The 26,102-nt window shown below is 35.5% G+C and overlaps 1 protein-coding gene across 5 annotated transcripts in view; it reads left to right on the top strand.

Moving 5' to 3' along the window:
* The first annotated feature begins 203 nt into the window (after window positions 1-203).
* The window catches only part of LOC128234881 (bromodomain adjacent to zinc finger domain protein 2B-like), a 249,182-nt gene continuing 223,283 nt past the window's right edge, over window positions 204-26,102 (top strand). For all 5 annotated transcript variants that reach the window (XM_052949483.1, XM_052949482.1, XM_052949481.1 and 2 more), the window contains exons 1-2: window positions 204-278; window positions 23,061-23,143. In XM_052949483.1, coding sequence (XP_052805443.1) covers window positions 23,077-23,143 — 67 coding nt within the window. In that variant the 5' untranslated portion in view covers window positions 204-278; window positions 23,061-23,076. The remainder of the gene's footprint in view (window positions 279-23,060; window positions 23,144-26,102) is intronic.

Here is a 26,102-nt window from a genome sequence, read left to right as displayed (position 1 = left end):
CAAATATATAACCAATCATACAAAAGAACATTTAACACAAAAATGATGAAAAAACTCGTAATGTTAGTTGGATGGAGATGTTTTGAACAAGTATCTGTCTGCTTAACATCCAATGAGTTTCGTAGCCTGAATGAATGCTAATTCAGTTCGCTGCATATATTGACTACAATATAACTCTCGCATTGAGATAATTCATTCAACATATTTACCACTGGCCTACTGGATCCTTTCTTTGTTCTCTATGTTAGTGATAAATTGTAGAATTAAACAAAATGCAGGTATGTAAAAACTGTTTTTTCTTCACAATATCATAGTTTATGTCACTAGCTATCTCTTGGTGGTTTTTGTGTACTGTTTTAGTTCTTTGATGCCATGTAATTTGAAGATAAAAAGAAAATCCAAGTTTATTGGTTTTACTTGAACAAGATCAGTCCTAGCTAGCATGAGAAGAAATCTAAAATGGAGGATTCATTAATTTTAAGAGGATGGCATATTTTGCTGAAAGCATGGAGTTGCTCTTGGCTTAAAATGTATTTATTTAGATTATAGTGTTTAAACAATGTTTATCATCATTATACTAAAGCATAACAAACACTGCTATGATTTAAAATTATATCTGAATCATGCTGAACAATTTTTTAATCATTTTTAACAAATATAAGTCTTAATTCATACAGGATCCTGCTCATTTCAGAGTTTCTGCTATTCTTGGGTACTGAAACACGTTGAATACTGTATACCAAAATAGGGTATATTACTAAATAAAGAAAGTAATTCACCATTCATAACAGAAACTACTACCTATATGGACTCCATTATATGTATCAATCCTAATGTCATGTTAATGAAAGATGCAAATCTATTTTGTTAACCAATATTGAAGGCAAATGAAGGCAACATTAAAGTTATATGGAGAAAAATACAGTAATCAGTTACAACTACCGCAGACCTATAAAAGGCAGACCTATAAAAGGCACACGGCAATTGCATGTAGGAACTCAATAAATGTAGTCATCAGAAATCATGTTTACATGAACCAATTTGTTTTCTTAAATCCCCTTCAATATATTATTATCATATGAATTATAATATACGATCTTTAAAATGACACTATAGACTCCTATGTTACATGTCTAATAAGTCAGCATTTGCTGGGCACAGTATGTCGCAGAATCCTCTAAATGCTATTTAAATATATATATAATACATGAACTGAAAGGTGACTTAAGAGCCACTGTTGTGATTGGTTTGTCATATGCAAGTTACTATAGTAAATCACACTGTAAAAATCACCATTGCTTCTGTGCTTAAATCCGAACAACTGAACAAAGAAAATCATCTCTTGATATTACAATGAGATTGTGCTTGCCAGTTACATTTTGCTGATGATGTGTACATAATAATCTTCACCATTGAAAAAAGGTTTTGTAAAAACCCAGACACTGTGATTTCTCTCTTTATGTGACTCATAAATGTAATAGCAGTTCAGATTTGAAATGAGTGCTTAAGTATACAGATAAAACTATTTGAATCTGTGTATATTAAACACTGAGCAGGTTTTAAATTGGTTTTATGTTTCACATTGTAGGAAATGTTTATAAAGTGTGTCTTCACTTTCAAAATTGATATAGGCTGTTAGGTTCGTATTGAAATTAAGGTTTATATCCATTGTGTGCTTCAAAACTACTTTGGTTATTGATTCATACTACTTTGGTTATTGATTCATTTAGATTGTTATCCTTTTAAGAATATTTTTACACCATAAACTCATGCCTTCGCCACATCCAAAATATACTGAAAACATTACTTGTGCATATCTAATGTGTTATTTTTGTCTATCTTTTATTTTAATAACAAAAATATGGTTTTTCCCAAAATAGTTTTTTCAATAATAACGATTTTGTCCAACAAGCTTAGTTATTGTTTTTTTGCACAACAGGATGCCAAATCAATTGTTTAGTTGACCAAAATAAATAATAACTATGTTAGTGTTGAGCAGGAATTGTTTTAAACTACATGGGCCAGTAGCTTAAAGCTGCACTCTCACTGATTGAACGTTTTGACAACTTTTTTAGCTCACCAAAGCACTTTGTGCTCAAGGTGAGCTATTGTGGTCGGTCTTTGTCCGGCGTCCGGCCGTCTGTCCGTCAGTCAGTCAGTCCGTTCGTCAACAATTGCTTAAAAAACTTCTCATCTGAAACTGCCTGGCCAAATTCAATGAAATTTCACAGGAAGCTTCCTTGGGTGACCTTCTACAAAAATACAATAAGGGGTCACGATTGATCAACAACAACAACAACAAAATGGCTGACTTGATGTTTTGCTTTAAAAAACATCTCCTCTGAAACTACCAGTCCAAATTCAACGAAACTTTACAGGAAGCTTCCTTGGGTGACCCTCTACAAAAATACAACAAGGGGTCACGATTGATCAACAACAACAGCAACAACAAAAAAATGGCTAACTTCCTATTTTGCTTTAAAAAAAACATCTCCTCTAAAACTACCAGTCCAAATTCAATTAAACATTACAGAAAGCTTCCTTGGGTAACCCTAAAAAATACAACAAGGGGTCATGATTGATCAACAACAACAACAACAACTAAATGGCCAAAAATGTTAAAATCTGATAGTTATGTAAAGTTTACTCTTGAAGCAAGGGCAGCAAGTCTTGCTATATGGTCTCCCTTTTTGTTGGAGATTCCACTACTTTCTATTTTTAGTTACAAGGGAATAGATTTTAAATTTTATTATGTCTTCAACATAGTCACTTCTAAGGTAATTATTGTTCTTGTTTTAGGTTCATAGATTAAAATAATTGTTATACATGTTTTCTTTAGAAGAAATTTCATTTTTACTTAATGATAAATTTAATAATCAGACTTTTCCATTGAACTTCATGTAGATTATTGTTAACTTCATGTAGATTATTTTAAGCTACTATCTTATCTTTTGTGTGGATAGTGAATAAGCCTTAATGCATTTAAAAAAAAAATGATTTTGAACATGTGAAGGAAGGTGATGTCGACCTAGATGGAAGAAGCAATGGTATAAAAAGAAAAAAAAGAAAAAAAGAAGCAATGATATTAGTGGAAGGTGCTGAACGTGTTCTGATATTTGATTTATAGAGCTTAAAACAGTTTATTGATTTTATTGGATGGTGCACTGTTGTTGTTTGTGTATCTATACTAAAACTTCTTTCAGTGTGCCAGCAATTTAACATAGTTTTGTCAGGGTGCAGGCAATAATACAATTGAAAAAAAGTCCTGTGTGTGTGCAGGCAATTGAGCAAAGTCCTGTAAGTGTGCAGGCAACTGAAAAAGTCCTGTCAGTGTGCAGGTATCTGTACCAAGTGCTGTCAGTGTGCAGTCAATTATCAAGTCCTGTCAGTGTGCCAGGTATCTGTACCAAGTGCTGTCAGTGTGCAGTCTGTCGAATTATCAAGTCCTGTCAGTGTGCAGGCAACTGAACAAAGTCCTGTCAGTGTGCAGGTATGAGAATCAAATTCTGTCAGTTAGCAGTCAATCATCAAGTCCTGTCAGTGTGCAGGCAACTGAACAAAATCCTGTCAGTGTGCACTCAATCACCAAGTCCTGTCAGTGTGCAGGAAACTGTGACAAGTCCTGTCAGTGATTATGTTTGACCAGTATGTTTTTCAATATTCTTTGAGAACAAATATCAAGCTATATTGATTACAAAGGTTAAATAGGGCCATCATGGCCCTCTTGTTTATTTTTAGCTCGACTATTCGAAGAATAGGTGGGCTATACTACTCGCCCCGGTGTCCAATACCCTTCATTCAATTGACTTAATACTAGTTGTTCAGGGCCATCACATGATGAGGTTAGATAACTCCATATTATTCTTTACACAGATTATGGCCCCTGATTGACTATGGAACGTAGGTTTAAAGTTTTAGGGCAAGTTGGGATATTTATTAATAACTTCTATACCCTTTGTTCAAATGACTTAATACTTCACACAGCTGTTCAGATCCATCAAACAAGAAGGTTACATTACTCCATAGTATCCTTAATACAAGTTATGGCCCCTAATGGACTTAGGTTAAAGTTTTAGGGCAGGTTAAAGTTTTAGGGCAAGTTGGGATTTTCACTTAAAACTCCAATACCATTCATTCAATTGACTTCATACTTCACACAGTTGTTCAGAGCCATCACATAATGAGGTTAGATAACTCCATATTATCTTTTATACAAATTATGGCCCCTGATTGACTATGGAACTTAGGTTAAAGTTTTAGGGCAGGTTGGGATATTTATTTAATAACTTCTTTACCCTTCATTCAATTGACTTAATACTTCACACAAGTGTTCAGGACCATCACCCAATGAGGTTACATAACTCCATATCCTTAATACAAGTTATGGCCCCTGATTGACTTAGGTTAAAGTTTTAGGCAAGTAAAAGTTAAGGGCAAGTTGGGATTTGAATAAAAAAAACAATATACCTTTCATTCAATGCACTTAATAAAATTCAAAATTATTTACGACCATCTTACAACAAGAAACATAACTCCATTTTAACCCTAAATACAAATTATGTTCCTTGAATATATATATTTTTTTTAATTTCTTTTGACAAGGGAAAACTAGGAGAGCTATACTATATGGCCCTTGAATTTTTTTATTTTTTTTATTTATTTTTTTTAAATTTTATTTTAATTTCTTTTGAAAGGCATATTTATATATTCTTTACCACATTTTCATAATGGAAAATCAAGTTATTTGAATGACTTGCGTCATTTTTCGGGTGGTGGGAGGGCAGCATCAAAGTCACCTTATGTATTGAATAATTTTAGTTCGGTTTGACATAAATAGACCAAACATGGTAATATTACATTGTTATTGTATTCACTTCTAAGTCAAAGCAGCGAAGTTGAGGGCGCTGTCTTACGACAGCTCTTGTTTAGTCTTGGAACGAGCCAATTTATGCAAAAATGCATGGAAACCAGTGACTGCTGACAAAAAATCAGATCACAGATTTTCATATTTAAGTTCAAAAATTGATGTTTTATGCATTTTTCTTAAACCGTAAGTAATGCTTTTAGAACAGAAATATGAGAATCTGCGATCTGATCTTTTGTCTTATATCACTGATTTTCTGATCTTACGCAAAAATTGGCCCATTCCAAGACAAAAAATAAAAAAGTTGTCTAAACGGTAAATCTGTGAGAGTGCAGAGAACTTCTAAGTGTTCTAAATGATTCAATCTGTCGGGCGATTTTCCATTGGTGGAAAAATGAGCAGTAACACTAAGTATCTTTTAATTGGGGTGTTTAATGAGATTTCTTTCTGATAAGAATGCAAAAATAATTGAAGTGATTAAGAGTGACTTTCACAGTGATGTTATTTATTGATATCTGTTAAAAATTATAAATTTGTGTTAATAATGACAGTAGCTGCAGTATTTCTACCCTATTAAGTATATGGTAGGTTATTGTTTGTTAGGAGGTCATTTTGGAAATTAAACATTCAAGCCTAGTCCAGCTAGGGGAACATTACTTTTCATAAAGACCTGCAAACACAATTTGTATAATGGTCGGAATTATTTTCAAAGCCATTTTTATCCTTACTGGCCTTATGAGATTGCATGGTGTGGTGCGCCCATCTTTCAACAATTGCTTGTTAAGGCCACAACAAATTGATCATTTGTTCTACGGATTTTGCCCAAAAAAAGTAGGAGCGAGCGAGCGAAAAATTTTTTAAAATACTTTTTTTTAAATTTCAGGCAATTCATAGGCGAGCGCAAGGCGAAAAATAAAAAAAAATATAAAAAGTTTATTTCTTACCAAATTTCTTACCAAATATATCATGCAATATGTCAAGAAATGCTTTTTAATTGCAAACATAGGTTCTTAGTTTAAATATAAATTAAAAGGTTTTGATTGTATCACATGAAAATCTGTCTCAATATATAAAAAATGGCAACAAGATCCAGTGCTTTACTATTTAAACTTCAATTTAAGCATGGATATATTGTAAAGACAACATTCCTCAAAGTAACGTGCAATTATTCGAAGACCAAAAAGAAAACTATTGTATTCATCCCGTAACTTAATACTATCACAAAAGAAATTTTTTAAGACTAGTAAGAGTAATTCATCATTTGAGCATTTCCAAAAATTGGGTCAGGTCTATATTTGAACCTCATGAAGCAAATGATAAGGTTGTAGTGACTTTGACATTGAGAATTAAAAACTGAGAAATGCATTTTAGAATTTAAAAAATAACTCACGGAAACATGTTCATTTGTTGTAAGTCGAGTGTCCGTGTATTTTAATATAAGTTTTGCACTCAAAATTTGATTTAGTTATTATTTAACACTAAATTTTGAGTACAAAACAATGAATTACTTAAAACACACATAAATAATTATTGCCTTCGACGCTGTGAAACTGTTGTTGTTTACTGAAGACTATAATCCATTGACTATGACACTGATTTTCAATTAAAAATGTGTATTTTACATTTACGAAAACTGAAAGTATCCTGCAAGGTGCATATTAATACACCGGAAATAAATAACAACGGTGCTTCCTGCAAAAATTTCCCGACAAAAAAGACTGTCAACAAATATCGGCTGTTTTGCGGTTACCCGGACCTGATTTTGTCCTGACACGAGGAAAGTTTGCTCGCGGGGAATGAAAGCATGGAAATACCTTCAAAAAAGGGCGAAGTCGACGTTGCAGGTTTGAATTTTAAGTAAAAAAACTTCAGAAAATAGAGGAAATTCAGAAGTAAAAAAAAATAAATAATATGCGCGGCCAAATAGTATGTGCGGGCGCAAAAAAAAAGTTTTTTTATTTTTTTTCGTTTTTCGAATTTTAGGTGCGGCAAATCCGACGAACAAATGATCAATTTGTTGTGGCCTAAGGCTTCAAGACTTCACGCTGATTGAATCTTTAAATACAGTAGTGACACATCCATGATAACTCAATTCCTTTCTTAATGAGCCAACTCAATTCCTTTCTTAATGAGCCAAATTCGCCCATGCATGACTGGATTTTAGGCCTTGAAATCATTGGAACACCTCTGCCATTTTCTATAGAAAACAACTAAATTGTATGCTTATACATCAGAAGAAGTAGTTTGTAAAATTTGAAATAATAGCATTACTTAATCGAAGTGTTTTAACGTGTATTGAGCATTGCTAAATCTAAATTGATTGTCACTGAAGTGTATTATTGCATAGATAATTATGATTCCCAAGAGTAATGTCATTAAGTTTTACTGCTAAATTGAAATTACTACACAATCTACTTGCTGTGTAGTCAAACTGTTTAGATTTCTGACATTGTAAACCATCCATATTCATCCAAGGTTGTTTTCGATAGAGAATGGCCGAGGCGTTCCAAATGTTCAAATTGATATTGAAGCCAAGTAACAATAACTGTCTAAGTGAGACAACCTACTTTTAGAGAGTGCATTTTTTTTTTCCTTCTTCTCTTTTTGCCTTAGCTAAAGAGGTGAAATAGTCAAAATTGCTCTAATATGGCTAATGGACACAAAAGAGCCTCCATTTCTTTTCTGATCTTGACAAAACTAAAACTGTTGTTAAATATTGATGAGATTTGAAAACTAGCCAGATCAGCCTATGCATGACTGGTGTCACGGACCTCATAAAAGAGTTTCCATTTATTATCTTATGTTTACTTTAGTTAGATATTACCTTAATCATTCGAAATTTCCCCAAGCATGACTATGTTAAAGCCCCTTGAAATTGGTCTAATTAAAAAGGACCAAAAAATCTATGCCAGTAGAGCATAGGCCCATGAGTTCCTCTTAAAACTTTACATTATTTTTCGGACTGAAAATAGGGCTGAATTTCTTCCCTTTTGTAGCTTTCTTTTCAATATTCTAAGGGCCAACAGAAATACAGTAAAACTGCGGCTGTTCGAACAGGTGGTCGACGGGTCATTCGAAAATCGTAGCTTAGTGGAGGTCAAAGCTTAGTCCCGACCATTGTTCCTTCTATTTTCATATGAAATATACTGATGCTGGATCTAAACCTAAATAAGTCGAGGAGTCGAGCACCATTGCAGGTCCCAATTACAAAATGCATGCGCAAAACTTGTATGATTACCTTAAGGTCATAATTTCACACATTTTCCCAAAATAAAAAAATGATTGGCAGGTGTTAAAATTTTCGCATGTTGTAAGAATTGCAATGATAAATGGAAATTTTGAAGAGGTGTGAAAAACCGATTATCATCATTTATGCATGGCAAATAATACTTGATGAGGGCATTTGATAAAATAAGAGTGAAAAGTTTGTGACGAGAATCTAATCAGTGGGTATTATATATTTAAAAAAAAAAAAAAATTGATAGTTGATATCAGCTGGCTATTAAGGAGTTATAAAATGATGTAATATTGTGTGATAGTATAAGAAAATAATGTGCATTATAATTTGTACATGCAGACTGAATATCAATGTCATTGTTTTTAGGCTTGAGCTTTAGCTCAAGACTTTTGTAATAGACCACAAAAATTCAATTGAGTCCATGTGGAGTTCAACAACATCCTCGAAAGTACCAGACTTCAATAAAAATCAGTCTGTGAAACATACCAGGAATAATGTTTGATTTACAAAATAAGTTCATGTAAGAGTATGTACAGTACACTCAACGAGTTAGACCCACTTTCCGTTTCCCTCCGCGGATTTTTGCTATCGTGGCCAACACAATAATTTTATCGACTGTCCGCGTTCCTCGGGTTTGAATTTAAGGCCCTCGGAGGGTGATCAGTCGACCGAAGAATAACGAACTCGGCGTTCCTCGGAGGGGTTTACTCCGCGAAACTCTGCGGACACTAGATAAGAATCTACGCTAAAGTTATATTTATTTTATTAAAATTTTCAACCAATTACGACGGCTCCAGTAAATTGCTATTATAATTTTTCCTCCGCCCGTTTTGCATGAAGTTACGCTTAACAATGTGGATAAGCATAAAAATAAATAACTTTTAAACAAGAATGATTTCTTGCTTATCTGATTAGACTCGGAGTTCCGTCGCGGGATCATAAAATCGGACGATTCTCAACGCTATCGTTCATATTACACTCGGCGGTAAGCCAGCCACTCGGAGGAACTCAGGGGGGGATTTTAGCGAGGGCAACAGTTTAACCCTCGGAGGAAACCCGCGATCATCGACTTTATCCCTCTGAGTGAGCGAGGAAAGTGGGTCTAACTCGTTGAGTGTACTGTAACATGTTGTATATAGTAAAACAGTTAAAACACATATATAAAACATCGATATGAAAGGGCAAACTCCAATAAACTGGAAAACTCCTTGCAGTTCCGGTTTTCACCTCATTGGATCTATATTGTATAATAATTCTAAAAATAAGATACGACAGGGGCAGGAATTTAGATATACATAATTAATTCAGTGCGGTTTTCTCCCTTCTGCCTGTACTGCTCTTCCAGTGAAATTAGCTGAATGGGTGAACTATATCCAGTAGCATTGTATGGCAGATGATAGAACATATATCCTTTATCATTATCCATTAATATCTCAGATTTTGCAAACATGTGTTGGTATTCATACTCCAACTTCTTGATAAGCTGGGTCATTTTCCTCTGTATTGCTATGTATTTGTGTGCAAGTTGAAATCATATCCACCTCTGCATATATATGAAGGTCATATGCTTATGAACATTCTAATGATTCTTATTTTCATATGATACTGCTACAAACAATTGGTCTAAATATGGACATTTGTAAATTATTTGTTATACTCTCTTTGTTTAAGCTATGATCAAATTGAGGAGTATTTAGTATGTAGAAGGAGTATTTTATAGGCTACAATTGTGCTCACATTCTCTGAAGGTTGAAGTTGATGGGCATATTAGAATAACACACTAGTATACAAGATTAGTTGATCTGAATACCACCTGTTGTAATGATGTATGTTTAATTCTGCTGCTTATGGAATACACCAAAACAATGTGGTGGGTGGGTTGGGTTGTGAGTGGATTTTGAATGATGAGTGAGGGGGCGGTCGTTAGGGTCTGTAGGTTATGTGTGTGGACTGGCAGGCGTGAGAGCGAGTGAGTGAGCGCCATGCTATTATTCATATGATATTTTTTAAAATATCATAAAGGAGGAATCATCGCTCAAGCCGTTCAGCACTATCAGTGCTTTGATTAAAATTGGTAATACATATAAGCATGCATTAACCAAAGAATTGTCTCCGAAAGTCATTTACCTTATAATTAATGCTATACATAAAACACACTTAAATTAAGGTCTTTAGTACATAAAGACACCATATGTTTCTAGGTTTTAAATGATCACATTACTTATTTAAAATTAATAATGTAAAACTGTTTGTTTATGGTTTCTCCTTTTCTGTTGGGTTCAGTGATCGTTACACTATGAATCTGTGTTATACTAGTATAATGTTAGTGGATTGATTCATACACGTTTTCAGCAGCATTAAAGCATGCTCGGCTTCTCTGGAACTGTCTGTGTGTTTTGGCTAAGTATTTTCTAATGCCAACTTCAAAATATAAATAGTATTATAAAATCTTAGTAAGAATGTTATTGTTAAGTTTAACACAATTATGTTTTAATTTGATTTAATTGTTGATGTTTTTGAAAACTTCTTTCCACATGAAGACTATTATTTGCCTAGCTTAGTATATACATTGCATGAAAAATGGTTGGCCTGATCTTCTAGCAGTTGGCTGTGTCATATTGGTTATTTCAAGATTTTCCATTCAACCAAGCTTCATGGTGATTATTCAGTGCTGTAATCAATAGATTACATTCTGTTCTAGTATGTTGTTTTTACCCAGCGATGACTCTGAGTTAGCTGCTGGTAGTTTTACTTTGCTGTCTTGACATTTCTTAGGCCAGCAGTGTTTTACTCTATGTTTTCAAGGTGTGTACAGCGACATGCTTCCCTATAGTATACTCACTATATCATTTCCACTATTTACACACCTGGCAGCTTTGCTGATAAAGAGCCCTAAATCACTCAAGCATCTGACAGTGTCAGGCAAAATTCATGTATAGACATCCTTTGGATTGAAATGAAAAAAAATACTGGTCAGATTGGCAAGTTGTTGTTTTTAGCTCTTCTGGCCTCTGACCAGTAGAGCTTATGCGATGGAAATGTGTATGTAGTATGTGCATCCGTGCGTGCATCAGTGCATCTGTAAGCATTTGCTTGTGAACATGAGACAGTCTACAGTTTTGATTGTATCTCGATAAAACTTGTACAGAATTTAGATATCCATCAGAGCATGGTTCCTTTCGAAAACCAGCCAGATCCACCCACGCATGCCTAGATTATGGGTCTTGAAAGTTTTAAAGAAATGCTATTTTTAGCTAACCTATTTTTAGCCAAGTCTGCATGAGCAAATTTGTCTATTTTTAGCCAAGTTTACATGTAAAGTCAAGTCTAGGATGAAAGGGAGACAACCGCTTTTATGGTTCTGCAGTTGATTTTGTGAATTGGTGTGTAGGTAGCTTATGTGAAGAGCTAGCTTGGGATTGCTTTTGAGGGGGGTGGGGCTATGGTCAAGGTCGCCTGTTACTAAAAATAGAAAAATGGTTTCTGCCCAACAACTTTAGTTAGGATTGATAGATATTGACGAAAGTTGGTGTGTAGGTAGCTTATGTGAAGAGCTAGCTTGGGATTGCTATTGAGGGGGGAGGGGCTAAGGTCAAGGTCACTGTTACTTAAAATAGAAAAATGGTTTCTGCCCAATAACTTTAGTTAGCATTGACCGATATTGATGAAACTTGGTGTGTAAGTTGCTTATGTGAAGAGCTAGCTTGGGACTGCTTTTGAGTGGGGAGGGGCTAAGGTCAAGGTCACTATTACTTAAAATAGAACAATGGTCAAGGTCACTGTAACTTAAAATAGAAAAATGGTTTCTGCCCAATAACTTTAGTTAGCATTGACCGATATTGATGAAACTTGCGGTGTAGGTAGCTTATGTACAGAGCTAGCTTGGGATTGCTTTTGAGGGGGTTGGGGCTAAGGTCAAGGTCGCCTGTTACTAAAAATAGAAAAATGGTTTCTGCCCAATAACATAAGTTAGCATTGATAGATATTGATGAAACTTAGTGTGTAGGTAGCTTATGTGAAGAGCTAGCTTGGAATTGCTTTTGAGTGGGGAGGGGCTAAGGTCAAGGTCACTATTACTAAAAATAGAAAAATGGTTTCTGCCCAATAACATTAGTTAGGATTGACAGATATTGATGAAACTTGGTGTGTAGGTAGCATGTGAAACGCTAGCTTGGGATTGCTTTTCAGTGGGGAGGGGCTACGGTCAATGTCACTGTTACTTGAAATAGAAAAATGTTTTTTGCCAAATAACTTTTGATAGCATTGATAGATATTGATTAAACTTTGTGTGTAGGTAGCTTATGTAAAGAGCTAGCTTGGGCTTGCTTTTGAGTGTGGAGGGGCTAAGGTCAAGGTCACTGTTACTAAAAATTTAAAAATGGTGTCCGCCCAATAACTTTAGTTAGCATTGATAGATATTGATAAAACTTGATGTGTAGGTAGCTTATGTTATGTACAGAGCTAGCTTGGGATTGCTTTTGAGGGGGGTGGAGCTACGGTCAAGGTCACTGTTACTTAAAATAGAAAAATGGTTTCTGCCCAATAACTTAAGTTAGGATTGATAGATATTGACGAAATTTTGTGTGTAGGTACTAGTAGCTTATGTGAAGAGCAAGCTTGGAATTTCTTTTGAGGGGGGTGGGGTCAAGGTCACTGTTACCAAAAATAGAAAAACAGTTTCTGCCCAATAACTTTAGTTAGCATTGATAGATATTGATGAAACTTAGAGCGAAGGTAGCTTATGTGAAGAGCTAGCTTGGGAGGTGGGGTCAAGGTCTCTGTTCCTAAAAATAGAAAAATGTTTTTCTGCCCAACAACTTAGTTAGAATTGATGGATAGTGATGAATCTTAGTGTGAATATAGCTCATATGAAGCTGCAGATTGAACTTGCTCATACAAAAAATTTGCTATAATTTCTGATTGCCCATAACAAAAACCTGGTTTCGTCGCATTGTGGCGCTTCTAGTTTTTATTTTGAAAGCCACAGAAATGAAATTTTGACCATGAGTACAGTTTTTTAAGCATTTTTTTTGTCACTTCTGTCAGTCCGTCCATCTGTCTGTCCTTGTTTGTTGTGGCAAAATCTTTCTCATTCATGGTTTGGTGTTTCATTGTATTTTTTTAAATGTGACCACCATAGCATGATGATATGTCACACACAAGACCTGTGTCCCTACCTTAAAGGTCAACCTTCAGAACCAGAGTTGCCAGACTTTTTATTAGAGTGTGGAGGTAGGTCAGGGAGGATATGACCCCTTCTGTTACTGCTGATTTTTAAAAAAATAGGTCTTTTTTTATATGTAAATATTAGGGATGGCAACAAGTACCCGAGTACTTGATCAAACGTCCCAGTACTCGAGTACCAAATCACTACTCGAGTACTCGGAAATTTAAAAAAAAAAACCTATAAAAATCACCAAATACACGATTTACAGACAAAATATCAGATCTGGTTAGTTGCCAAGAGTACAATTTACGGTCCCTCTAATCTCCGCTGTGTACACAACTGACCTCAATCAATTAGTTGACAGTTGTTGTGATAGTTGCAAACTGTCAACAAAGGACCCCTATTTCAAATTAGCACTGATGTCAATTAGCGAAGTTTTGATAGCGGTACTTTCACCTACACAATTCTATTGTATACCAATTAGAGACCTTTCCCCAAACAATGGACACTAATGAGCGAAAGAGTATCGACCGTTACGAAAATTGATTTCTTAATGGGCGTATTTTAACTATTTTTGCAATGATTATCACAATTGATTGGTTGATATTTTAAATCAAGAATTATGAATATTAATGAGGTAAACAACAATTACACAGTACGAAAAACTATCATTTAAAAAAATAATAATTGTAGAGTAAACAACTGAACTTCGTATTGAATTTCGTTCACTATTTTTATGTATGCTATTAATTTTCGTTGAATGTAATTCTGATTATTGTTCATTTCTGCAGTGCATACTTGTATAAAATGTAAGACAAATTAAAAGCCTGAAACAACATGTTTTCTTTTTATATAATTTTTTGTTTAAATACGTAATGAAAGTTTACTTTAAAGGTGAAAATGACCAATCATACGACCAACGCACAATATACGTGTATACACAATCTTGTCTTGGCGAACACATATTCAATTTTTCCGAGTAATCGAGTACCCGAGTACTCGATCAAACGATCGTCCGAGTACTCGAGTATTAATTTTACTACTCGTTGCCATCCCTAGTAAACATATTTATACCTCATCATAGTGCCGCCAACACGGTAATTTGAACCACTGACTATTGAATGATCTTAACTCAGGGTGTTTTTTTCTTCAAAAGACCGCTTTGGAAAATGAAAATTTCGAGGTTGATTTGGCTCTGACATGTTTATTAAGAGAAATATGAAGAAGATATGATACCTAACTGCTTCTGCTGCAACTTATTCTGGAGTTAACAACTTGTTCTTTTGGTCTTTCCTTAAAGACAAATGTGATCAAATCTTAATTAGTCGTCTGCAGGTTGCAAATACGATCATTGTTATAATTTACTGCACTAATCTTTGATGACCGCTGATTGCTTCAATATTGGTAAACGTTTTGTTAAATGCTCAATACCCTGTCACACTTTTCATGGGCACAGACATTAGCACCCTCCACACATTGGCAATAAATGACCAGGCTGTAGCTAAATTATATTTTTATAACAAAATAAAAAAAATCTCCATTGGATATAATCAGCGAAAACATTTGGGAGGTGAATGCCTCCCCTGCCCCCAAGCTCTGGTGCCTCTGAGAACTTAGTAAAATTCTTTTGCTATATAAGCCTTGCTGATAATAGTTTGTGTCTGGTCCACATCTTTTTCATTCATTGATCAATTTTAAAATTGAATGGCAAAAGAGACCAACATAGCATGAGGATGTGTCATGCTCATTAGACCCGTGTCCCTACCTTCGAGGTCAAGGTCAAAGCAACCTTCTGAAATAAGTATGATCGCTATATAAGCTTAACTGATAATACTTTTTTCCTGTCCATATCTTTGTCATTTGTATGTTGGATTTTAAAAATTATTGGCTGATTAGTGACAACCATAGCATGAGGATGTGTCGCACACAAGACCCGTGTGCCTACCTTCAAGGTCAAAGTCACAGCAACCTTCTGAACTTGGTATGGTCCGTCAGTCTGTCCATTTATGTCGGGTCCATATCAGATTTTAAAATTGTATGGCAGAAGTGACAACCATAGCATGACATTTTCCAGTCCATATATTTCTCATTCATGGTTGGATTTTAAACTTATTTGGCAGAAGTGACCCACATAGCATGAGGACAAAACCCTTGGCCCTAACTCTAAGGCCGAGGCCACAGCATCCTTCTTAACTAAGAATGTTTTGCTAAATAATATCTTAACTGATAATTATTTGTGTCTATATTTTTCTCATTCATGGTCGCACACAGGACCCCTGTCCCTACCATTAAGGTTAAGGTCATAGCAAGCTTCTTAACTTAGAATGTTTTGCTAAATAAGGCTATGATGATAGTTTGTGTCAAATAACAGTTCCAATGTTTTCCTACCTTCTTTATGTCTCTACAATATTGACAAGTCTGCATGTTTACCTTCAGTTTTTTTAATCGTTCTACAATGTATATGGGCTTCATTTCAGACTTGGGCATGCGGGGATATTAATCACATTCTGTGATAGTTCCAGTTCATCATGATAAGAAATTGAACTTTTTTTATTTGTACATTTTGAAGATATTGATTGAGAATAAGGGGGCTACGGATTATACAGAAGAGTAAAAAAAACACATGTAGAAGAACAAGGAATACATGTACACGGCTGCGAAACAGTGGCTCCAGCTCTTTTAGGAGCTGTGTATAAAAAAGAGCCAATGACACTTCCGAGCTAGAGCAAAAGAACGGATATCATCGTAAAACGTAAGTATGACTCGTCATTTTATCTAATATCACAATTATGAGGGCTTATTTGAGAAATCGGGGAATTCAGTGCCATATAAATATCTTTAATCTTCACACGTGTTTCGTTCATTTTGTAAACATATTGTTTATGGAGTTATAAAACCAATTCTCCTATCAAACACATGCATGTTTACAAACGAAAGTAGAACATTTTCACCAATTTTCAGCTGAATTTCACTCAAGAAGCTTACATTTAAGATAAAACCAGTATTATCGAGTGCTTTTATTTTGTCAGGAATAAAAATGACTGCCTGTTAAAACAGTGCTCCAGCCAGGATTTGAAAAGGGCAGGGTGGAGTTTTGAAAAGGGCAAGCTACATGAGTCGTGTAGGGACGATTGGGGGTGGTCGTGGGAGGGTTGTTTGTTTTTGTTTTTGTTTCTTTTTTTTGGGGGGGGGGGTCTCCCCCTAGAATTTGTTTTGTTTACATACTCAATTTAAATCATTTTCCATGATTTTCTGACTTATACAAAATGGTGTTGTTTTTTTCTGTAAAATTAGAAGGGTGTGTTTTAATATCAAAATTAAAATTTGTCTTTTTGTCTGTGGTACTATGATTGTACTTGTGTTTGGCATCTTCTTTAGTGCAATGTCACATATTTCTCCTAAAAATTATGTAAAATGAAGAAAAAAACCCAAACAACATTTGAAGCAATCAAATAAATAGATACACAAAAAAACAAACAAATATGTAGGGGACGAATCTTAGTTTGGTACGATTGGGATTGGGTACGAATGTTACATTCAGCCTGGCTGTTATTTAATTGTCTTTGGTAAAATAATGTTTAATATGCTGATGTTTTAGAATAAATTGACAATAAAAATCACTTCCCTGGTTTAAAAAATCACTTATAAAACATAGAGCATTGATAAAATAACTCCGAAAATCGTTCTGACAAAATGGCGGTTTCGGCGAATTTTAACAAGATCGTGGACATGATAGATAAATGCTACATAAAACATCAACATATTTTTGTGGGTTACAAAGAACTTTCATCATGAATATTTTACAAATATACTTTCAAAACTTTTATTGAAAAGGTGATGTATTTGATTGTGTTGGCGCCACCTTTCTTATGTTTACAAATCGGCACTGTTCGTCTGCTTTAAATCAACAATTTTTAGCTCTACTGGCCAAAGCCCAGAAGAGCTTATGCGATGGTAATGTGTACGTAGTATGTGCATCCGTGCGTCCGTGCGGTCGTGCGTTCGTGCGTCTGTAAACAATTGCTTGTGAACATGATACAGTCTTCAGTTTTGATTGTATCTCGATGAAACTTGTACAGTATCTAGATATCCATTAGAGCTCGGTTCTTTACGAAAACCAGCAAGATCCGCCCATGAATGCCTAGATTATGGGCCATGAAAGTTTTAAAGAAATGCTTTCTATTGTTAGCCAGGTCTGCATGAGCGAATTCTATTTTTAGCCAAGTTTACATGTATATGTAAATTCAAGTCTAGAGTTAAGGGAGACAATTTGCAAGTCTAGGATTTTGAGAGACAATTTGCTTTTTGCTTCTGCAGTTGATTTTGTGAATTACTCTGCCTTGTTCTTGTTGAAAGCCCAAAGGCCATTTTTTAGCTTTAAGTTCTGTGGTTTGCGCATTCATCTTAACAAAATTGGTTGTGAATGTTTAAGTTATGCACCTGGTGTCATTACTGGCCACACCCAGGGTTCACAGGTTTGGTAAACATAAATCTGGAAAGGTTTGAAAATCTTTTTGTGTGTTCGTGCATCCATCTCAGCACAATTGATTGTGAATGTTTGTTCAAATTGATCAATGTTGTCCTAGGATGCCGTTGACTTTGACCTTTTGACCAACTTTTTTTAACTTTTAAAACTACAGAAATTTTTACTATGAGTACAGTTTTGAAAGCATTTTTTTTTGTCAGATGACTTTTACTTGGCACATATTAAAATAGTTCATGCAACTAATCTGCTTACAATACTTTCTGGGCTCAGATGTTGAACGTGCTACGTTTTTAGGTAACCCAAACACAAAACATAAACTATATGTCTGTTGCCTTTTACCCATACATACATGCTCTGGATTGATATGACCACAAAAGCCATGCCAGTAGAGCATAGGCCCTTTTGGGCCTCTTGTTAATTAAAATGGCGAGTATCGTCAGTACAATACAATTACAAATTATTTTTAAAGATATGTGCTTGACAAGTTTTTTCACCTTCCCTTCACATTTTCTATCGCATTTTACGAACTTTCATAATTCAATGAACGAGTTCTCAATGTATATTCTGATTGGCTGACATTCAATAGCCCCGCCTCCTGCCAATGTTTTCATATTTGGCTCTTCCTAATTATTGGATTAAAAGATGACCGATTATGATAACACAGGTCGTTTGCTCACTTTTCAAATACACACTTAGTTGTCATATGACTTGGACAAGGCACATGGGAAGATGAAAGGGCAGTACGGCATATTTTAAGCAGACAATGGGGGCATGGTGACACCTAGCGGGAACACTATTATCATAAGTATTATGTAATTTGTCTAAATTATGACAGCGGATTAAGGGCTGCTGCTCTTTCATAATGATTTCAATATTAAAAAGGGCACTAACGGAATAATTGGCCCTAATAGAGTATTTGTGAAAAGGGCACTACTCAAAAAGGGGGCAGGGCGGTAAGAAAAGGGGCACGGGCGCTGCGCCATTGAAAAACGGGCTAGCTGGAGCACTGTAAAAACTGGTCAAGAAACAGTAACCATATAATTATATAGATGTTGTGAAAGGATTGTTTAGCCCCATCGACATTTCTGAGATTGCAACGCCCATTATCAGATGAATTGCATTAAGTATTCATAAATAATTATATATTTTAAAAAATGCAACAATATCTTAATACTAGTTGTAAAGACAGAACTTCAACTATTTCAAATATGTCGAGTTGAGTGCATTATTATACAGCGTATTGGCTCAGCCTCCACGCTTTGGCTCCAGCTCCCTGGCTTTTGGCTCCAGCTCAACCCAGAAAAAGAGTATAAACATGCTTATTCCGGTAAACAGGCGGTCATTTTTATTCCCGACAAAAAAGCACTCGATAATACTGGTTTTATTTTAAAAGTTCTTGAGTGAAATTCAGCTGAAAATTAGTGAAAATGTTTTACTTTCGTTTGTAAACATGCATGTGTTTGATGGGAGAATCGGTTTTATAACTCCATAAACAATATGTTTACAAAATAACCTAAATACGTATGAAGATTAAACTTATTTATATGGCACTGCATTCCCCGATTTCTCAAAAAAGCCCTCATAATTGTGATATTAGATAAAGTAACGAGTCATACTTACGTTTTACGATGATATCCGTTCTTTTGCTCTAGCTCAGAAGTGTCATTGGCTCTTTTTTATACACAGCTCCTAAAAGAGCTGGAGCCACTGTTTCGCAGCTGTGATGTATCCTTATTCAAAATCAACTGTAACAAGATGTTAATGTGATGAAAAAGGTAAATATAAGGATTGATTTATGTTTTGTGCGTTCATGCAGTATGAATGCTTTGGTGCAACTTTGAAGATTCCCCACAAAGCTCTAAAGGGATTCATGGAATTGCAAAATTGCTCCCATACTCTAAATAGCATGAATGGATGTAAAGTATATATTAGGGATGCAAACGAATGGCAAAATTGATATTTGAATATTCGGTCATTTTTTCGATCGAATATTCGATTACCAAAATACATATTTTAGAAGATGTGTTAACTACTATAATTATTCGCTAAAGTAATAGCCGGGGCATTTTTACCCTACTTTGTCGTAGCCAGAAAGTGCGGCGGATTCCAATTTTCCCCAAATGAGCCTTTGATTTTTTTTCATTTTCAGGAAGAAATAAAGCAATACATTATGAACAAACAAACAACAAAATCGAAAAATTTCTATTCTGTAGCCTTTATATTTCTAAACAATATGAAATTAGATGGATTCCTTGTCAAATAGGGTTTTGCACCAATGGAGGACATTTCCATAGGATGAGCAGCCTGTTCTGAGATTGACCTCTAAATTAGATAAATATAACTATGGAAAACCCAAACCAACTCGGGAACTAGTAAAATAATAAAAGAAAAAACATATGTGGATTTGACTCTTCAATTGTACAACAATAGAGGAAATATATCCTAAAACACTATATCATACATTAACATTTCATTGCATGAATATTGTAACGAAACATGGAAAACCATTTAAAGCACATATATGTCACAACATAATTGTAGCACATGGCATTCATATCATCACAGCAATTTGAGCTATGTTGCACAACTTAATTTGCAGCCAAGACATTAGTGTTAAAGTCGATTTCTAGCCAGTTATTGTAAAATTAGGGGACTCTTTATAGTACCCGACGATATGTCCCTAAATTATGACGCCTGTTTAGTGTATTGTCATCACATTCCCACCTCTGGCATAAGGGGTCAATCGTTGTAAAAACAAGACAAACAAACTTTATAAACAAAAACAGTGTTGTTGTAGGCAAAAGCTTTTTTATTCTCTTTTTTGCACTATTTTTTTCGAATCTTCGAATACCGATTTTGACATTTGAATACCAAACGTTTGACCGAATATTTTTTTGCATCGCTAGTATATATGCATCAGATCCTGGTTTTTAAAAACTTAACATATTTGATGCAAAACCCATTTTATTGCTCACCTGAGCACAAATTGATCAATGTGATCTATTCTGATCGGTCTTCTTCCGTCATCTGTCCCTCCGTACATATGTATGACTGTCATCAATTGCTTGAAAGACATCTTCTCTGAAACCACCAAGCCAAATTTGATGAAACTTTACAAGAAGCTTCCTAGGGTGACCTTCAAAAATATATATCAAGAAGTTAATTGCCCTACAACGGCATCATGAAAATGGCCTACTTCTTGTTTTTCTTTAAAAACCACATCTCTTCTGAAACCATGTAGCGTATATTGAAACTTTACAAAAAAGTTCCTTGGATGTCCATCTACAAAAATATAACAAGGCCTTTGGGACCATCTACAATAATACATCAAGACCTTTGTGACCATCTACAATAATACAACAAGGCCTTTGTGACCATCTACAATAATACATCAAGACCTTTGTGACCATCTACAATAATACAACAAGGCCTTTGTGACTATCTACAATAATACAGCAAGGCCTTCGTGGCCATCTACAATAATACAACAAGGCCTTTGTGACCATCTACAATAATACAACAAGGCCTTTGTGACCATCTACAATAATACAGCAAGGCCTTCGTGGCCATCTACAATAATACAACAAGGCCTTTGTGACCATCTACAATAATACAACAAGGCCTTTGTGACTATCTACAATAATACAACAAGGACTTTGTGACCATCTACAATAATACAACAAGGCCTTTGTGACCATCTACAAAAGTACATGAAGGCCTTTGTGACCATCTACAATAATACAACAAGGCCTTTGTGACCATCTACAAAAGTACATGAAGGCCTTTGTGACCATCTACAAAAGTACATGAAGGCCTTTGTGACCATCTACAAAAGTACAACAAGGCCTTCGTGACCATCTACAATAATACAACAAGGCCTTTGTGACCATCTACAATAATACAACATGGCCTTTGTGACCATCTACAATAATACAACAAGGCCTTTGTGACCATCTACAAAAATACATCAAGGCCTTTGTGACCATCTACAATGATACAGCAAGGCCTTCATGGCCATCTACAATAATACAACATGGCCTTTGTGACCATCTACAAAAATACAACATGGCCTTTGTGACCATCTACAAAAGTGTATGCAGGCCTTCGTGACCATCTACAATAATACAACAAGGCCTTCGTGACCATCTACAATAATACATCAAGGCCTTTGTGACCATCTACAATAATACAACAAGGCCTTTGTGACCATCTACAATAATACAACAAGGCCTTTGTGACCATCTACAATAATACATCAAGACCTTTGTGACCATCTACAATAATACAACAAGGCCTTTGTGACCATCTACAATAATACAGCAAGGCCTTCGTGGCCATCTACAATAATACATCAAGGCCTTCGTGACCATCTACAATAATACAACAAGGCCTTTGTGACCATCTACAATAATACAGCAAGGCCTTCGTGGCCATCTACAATAATACAATAAGGCAATATTTTATTAATACAATATTTTGCATCGATACAGTGTAGGCCTTCTATTAATTTAGACAACTGTTTTTATTTGCAGGCTGTTAGATGAATAAATGTGACCATCTACAATAATACAAGAAAGCCTTTGTGACCATCTACAAAAATACAACAAGGCCTTTGTGACCATCTACAATAATACAACAAGGCCTTTGTGACCATCTACAATAATACAACAAGGCCTTTGTGACCATCTACAAAAATACATCAAGGCCTTTGTGACCATCTACAATAATACAACAAGGCCTTTGTGTTTATCTACAAAATACAGGGCGTGCTTGTTCTTATTGGATCAATCTCTATTTTTCTGGTTGTCAGAAAAATGCCTTTTATACTTTCTTGCCTTTGAAAATCCCCTTTTGTGATGAACTAACAGTGATTCGTTTCCAGATACTCAACAATATCCCATTGAAATACAGTGCATTGAAGAAGTCCTGTCACAGGTCTTAGAAGATGATTATACTCTTTTTAATTATGGGATAGTTATATAAGGAAACTAGTATTTTTAAATGATTTTGGAGGCATTCCTAAAATGCTATGGGCATTTATAGGTGCATGGGTTTTACTAGGACATGCAGCTCCTATGAACACTCTATTTGATATTAAACTTACTAGTATGTTTAAACAACAGGAATTGATTTCGATGAAGCTTTATATCCAATTTTTTAAACTCCTTGTATTGCCTTTAAATGATTCCATTGTACTGGTAGGTGGGTCTGTGAGATGAATATTACTTGACATGAGGTGTTTATATATTTTGCATCGATACAGTGTAGGCCTTCTATTAATTTAGACAACTGTTTTTATTTGCAGGCTGTTAGATGAATAAATGGACAAGAAGGACACATCATCTCCCTTGCCTGGATCAGGCCTGTTTGATCCTGCAGCATTACTGGGTAGGAAAGGTTTATGCATTTTTGTGATACTTGCTGTGATAATGATGATGATGATGATGATGATGATGATGATGATGATGATGATGATGATGATGATGATGATGATTTGTCAAGGAAGTCCCAAAAAGTTTGATTTTGAATTATCTTAAGTCAAAACCTGAGTCACCAGTTCAGATCATGAGGAATCAGTTATTGGAAGAATTGGAGAAATTAGAAGGTGTAAGAAAAGCAATTTGTTCCTTTCAAAATTTCTTTTAATGTCACTTTAGCGTATTAATTAATTGAATCAGAACCATCAAACAAATATTAATATCACTTTTGATACATTCAGTTGCAGAGTTTTGCCTTCTTTTTCAATAATGCAGTTTGCTTTTAGTTTGAATGACATTTATCATTAAAAACAGGGCATAAACAAGATATAGGTTTGTAAATGTGTGAAGGTTCATTGGATTGTAGGTCAGCTATGTTTTGGACTGGTTAGATTGTAGGTTAGTTTGATTGAAGGTTGGGTTGGATTGTAGGTCAGTTGGACTATGGAACTCCTTGATCGTAGATCACTTTAATTTGAGGTCACATTGATTATAGGTAGGGTTGGATTATAAGTGGGGTTTGATTGTAGGTTGGGTTGGATTTTGGGTTGGTTGGATTGTAGGTCAGTTGGATTGTAGAATGGTTGGATTGTAGGTCAGTTGGATTGTAAGTCAGGTTGGATTGTAGGTCAGTTGGATTGTAGATTGGTTGGATTGTAGATCAGTTGGATTGTAGGTTGGTTGGATTGTAGGTCAGTTGGATTGTAGGTTGGTTGGATTGTAGATCAGTTGGATTGTAGATCAGTTGGATTGTAGGTTGGTTGGATTGTAGGTCAGTTGGATTGTAGGTTGGTTGGATTGTAGATCAGTTGGATTGTAGGTTGGTTGGATTGTAGATCAGTTGGATTGTAGATCAGTTGGATTGTAGATCAGTTGGATTGTAGGTCAGTTGGATTGTAGGTTGGTTGGATTGTAGGTCAGTTGGATTGTAGGTTGGTTGGATTGTAGATCAGTTGGATTGTAGATCAGTTGGATTGTAGGTTGGTTGGATTGTAGGTCAGTTGGATTGTAGGTTGGTTAGATTGTAGATCAGTTGGATTGTAGGTTGGTTGGATTGTAGATCAGTTGGATTGTAGATTGGTTGGATTGTAGGTTGGTTGGATTGTAGGTCAGTTGGATTGTAGATTGGTTGGATTGTAGATCAGTTGGATTGTAGATCAGTTGGATTGTAGGTTGGTTGGATTGTAGATCGGTTGGATTGAAGGTTTGTTGGATTGTAAATCGGTTGGATTGTAGATTTTTTGAATTGTAGGTCAGTTGGATTGAAGGTTGGTTGGATTGTAGGTTGGTTGGATTATAGGTCAGATGGATTGTAGGTCAGTTTGATTTCAAGTTGGTTTGATTGTAGGTCAGTTGGATTGTAGGTTGGTTGGATTGTAGGTCAGTTGGATTGTAGGTTGGTTGGATTGTAGATCAGTTGGATTGTAGATCAGTTGGATTGTAGGTTGGTTGGATTGTAGGTCAGTTGGATTGTAGGTTGGTTGGATTGTAGATCAGTTGGATTGTAGGTTGGTTGGATTGTAGATCAGTTGGATTGTAGATCAGTTGGATTGTAGATCAGTTGGATTGTAGGTCAGTTGGATTGTAGGTTGGTTGGATTGTAGGTCAGTTGGATTGTAGGTTGGTTGGATTGTAGATCAGTTGGATTGTAGATCAGTTGGATTGTAGGTTGGTTGGATTGTAGGTCAGTTGGATTGTAGGTTGGTTGGATTGTAGATCAGTTGGATTGTAGGTTGGTTGGATTGTAGATCAGTTGGATTGTAGATTGGTTGGATTGTAGGTTGGTTGGATTGTAGGTCAGTTGGATTGTAGATTGGTTGGATTGTAGATCAGTTGGATTGTAGATCAGTTGGATTGTAGGTTGGTTGGATTGTAGATCGGTTGGATTGAAGGTTTGTTGGATTGTAAATCGGTTGGATTGTAGATTTTTTGAATTGTAGGTCAGTTGGATTGAAGGTTGGTTGGATTGTAGGTTGGTTGGATTATAGGTCAGATGGATTGTAGGTCAGTTTGATTTCAAGTTGGTTTGATTGTAGGTCAGTTGGATTTTAGGTTGGTTTGATTGTAGGTCAGTTGGATTGTAGGTCAGTTGGATTGTAGGTTAGTTGAATTGTAGGTTAGTTGGATTGTGGGTTTGTTGGATTGTAGGTTGGTTGGATTGTAGTTCAGATGGATTGTAGGTTGGTTGGATTTGTTGGATTGTAGGTTGGTTGGATTGTAGGTCAGATGGATTGTAGGTTGGTTGAATTGTAGGTTGGTTGGATTTGTTGGATTGTAGGTTGGTTGGATTGTAGGTCAGATGGATTGTAGGTTGGTTGGATTATAGGTCAGTTGGATTGTAGGTTGGTTGGATTGTAGGTCAGTTGGATCCTAGATCAGTTAGATTGTAGATCGGTTCGATTGTAGGTCAGTTGGATTGTAGGTCAGTTTGATTGTAGGTTGGTTGGATTGTAGGATGGTTGGATTATAGGTCAGATGGATTGTAGGTTGGTTGGATTGTAGGTTAGTTTGATTGAAGGTTGGTTTGATTGTAGGTTAGTTTGATTGTGGGTTGGTTTAATTGTAGGTTGGTTGGATTGTAGGTCAGTTGGATTGTAGGTCAGTTTGATTGTAGGTTGGTTGGATTGTAGGTCATTTGGATTGTAGGTTGGTTGGATTATAGGTCAGTTGGATTGTAGGTCGGGTGGATTGTAGATCGGTTGGATTGTAGGTTGGTTGGATTATAGGTTAGTTGGATTGTAGGTTGGGTAGGATTGTAGATCAGTTGGATTCTAGATCGGTTGGATTGTAGATCAGTTGGATTGTAGGTCGAGTTGGATTGTAGGTCGGGTAGATTGTAGATCGGTTGGATTGTAAGTTTGTTAGATTGT

Source organism: Mya arenaria, chromosome 5, assembly GCF_026914265.1.
Source record: "Mya arenaria isolate MELC-2E11 chromosome 5, ASM2691426v1".
Lineage (NCBI taxonomy): Eukaryota > Metazoa > Mollusca > Bivalvia > Myida > Myidae > Mya > Mya arenaria.
This window is presented reverse-complemented; position numbering and strand designations above follow the sequence as displayed.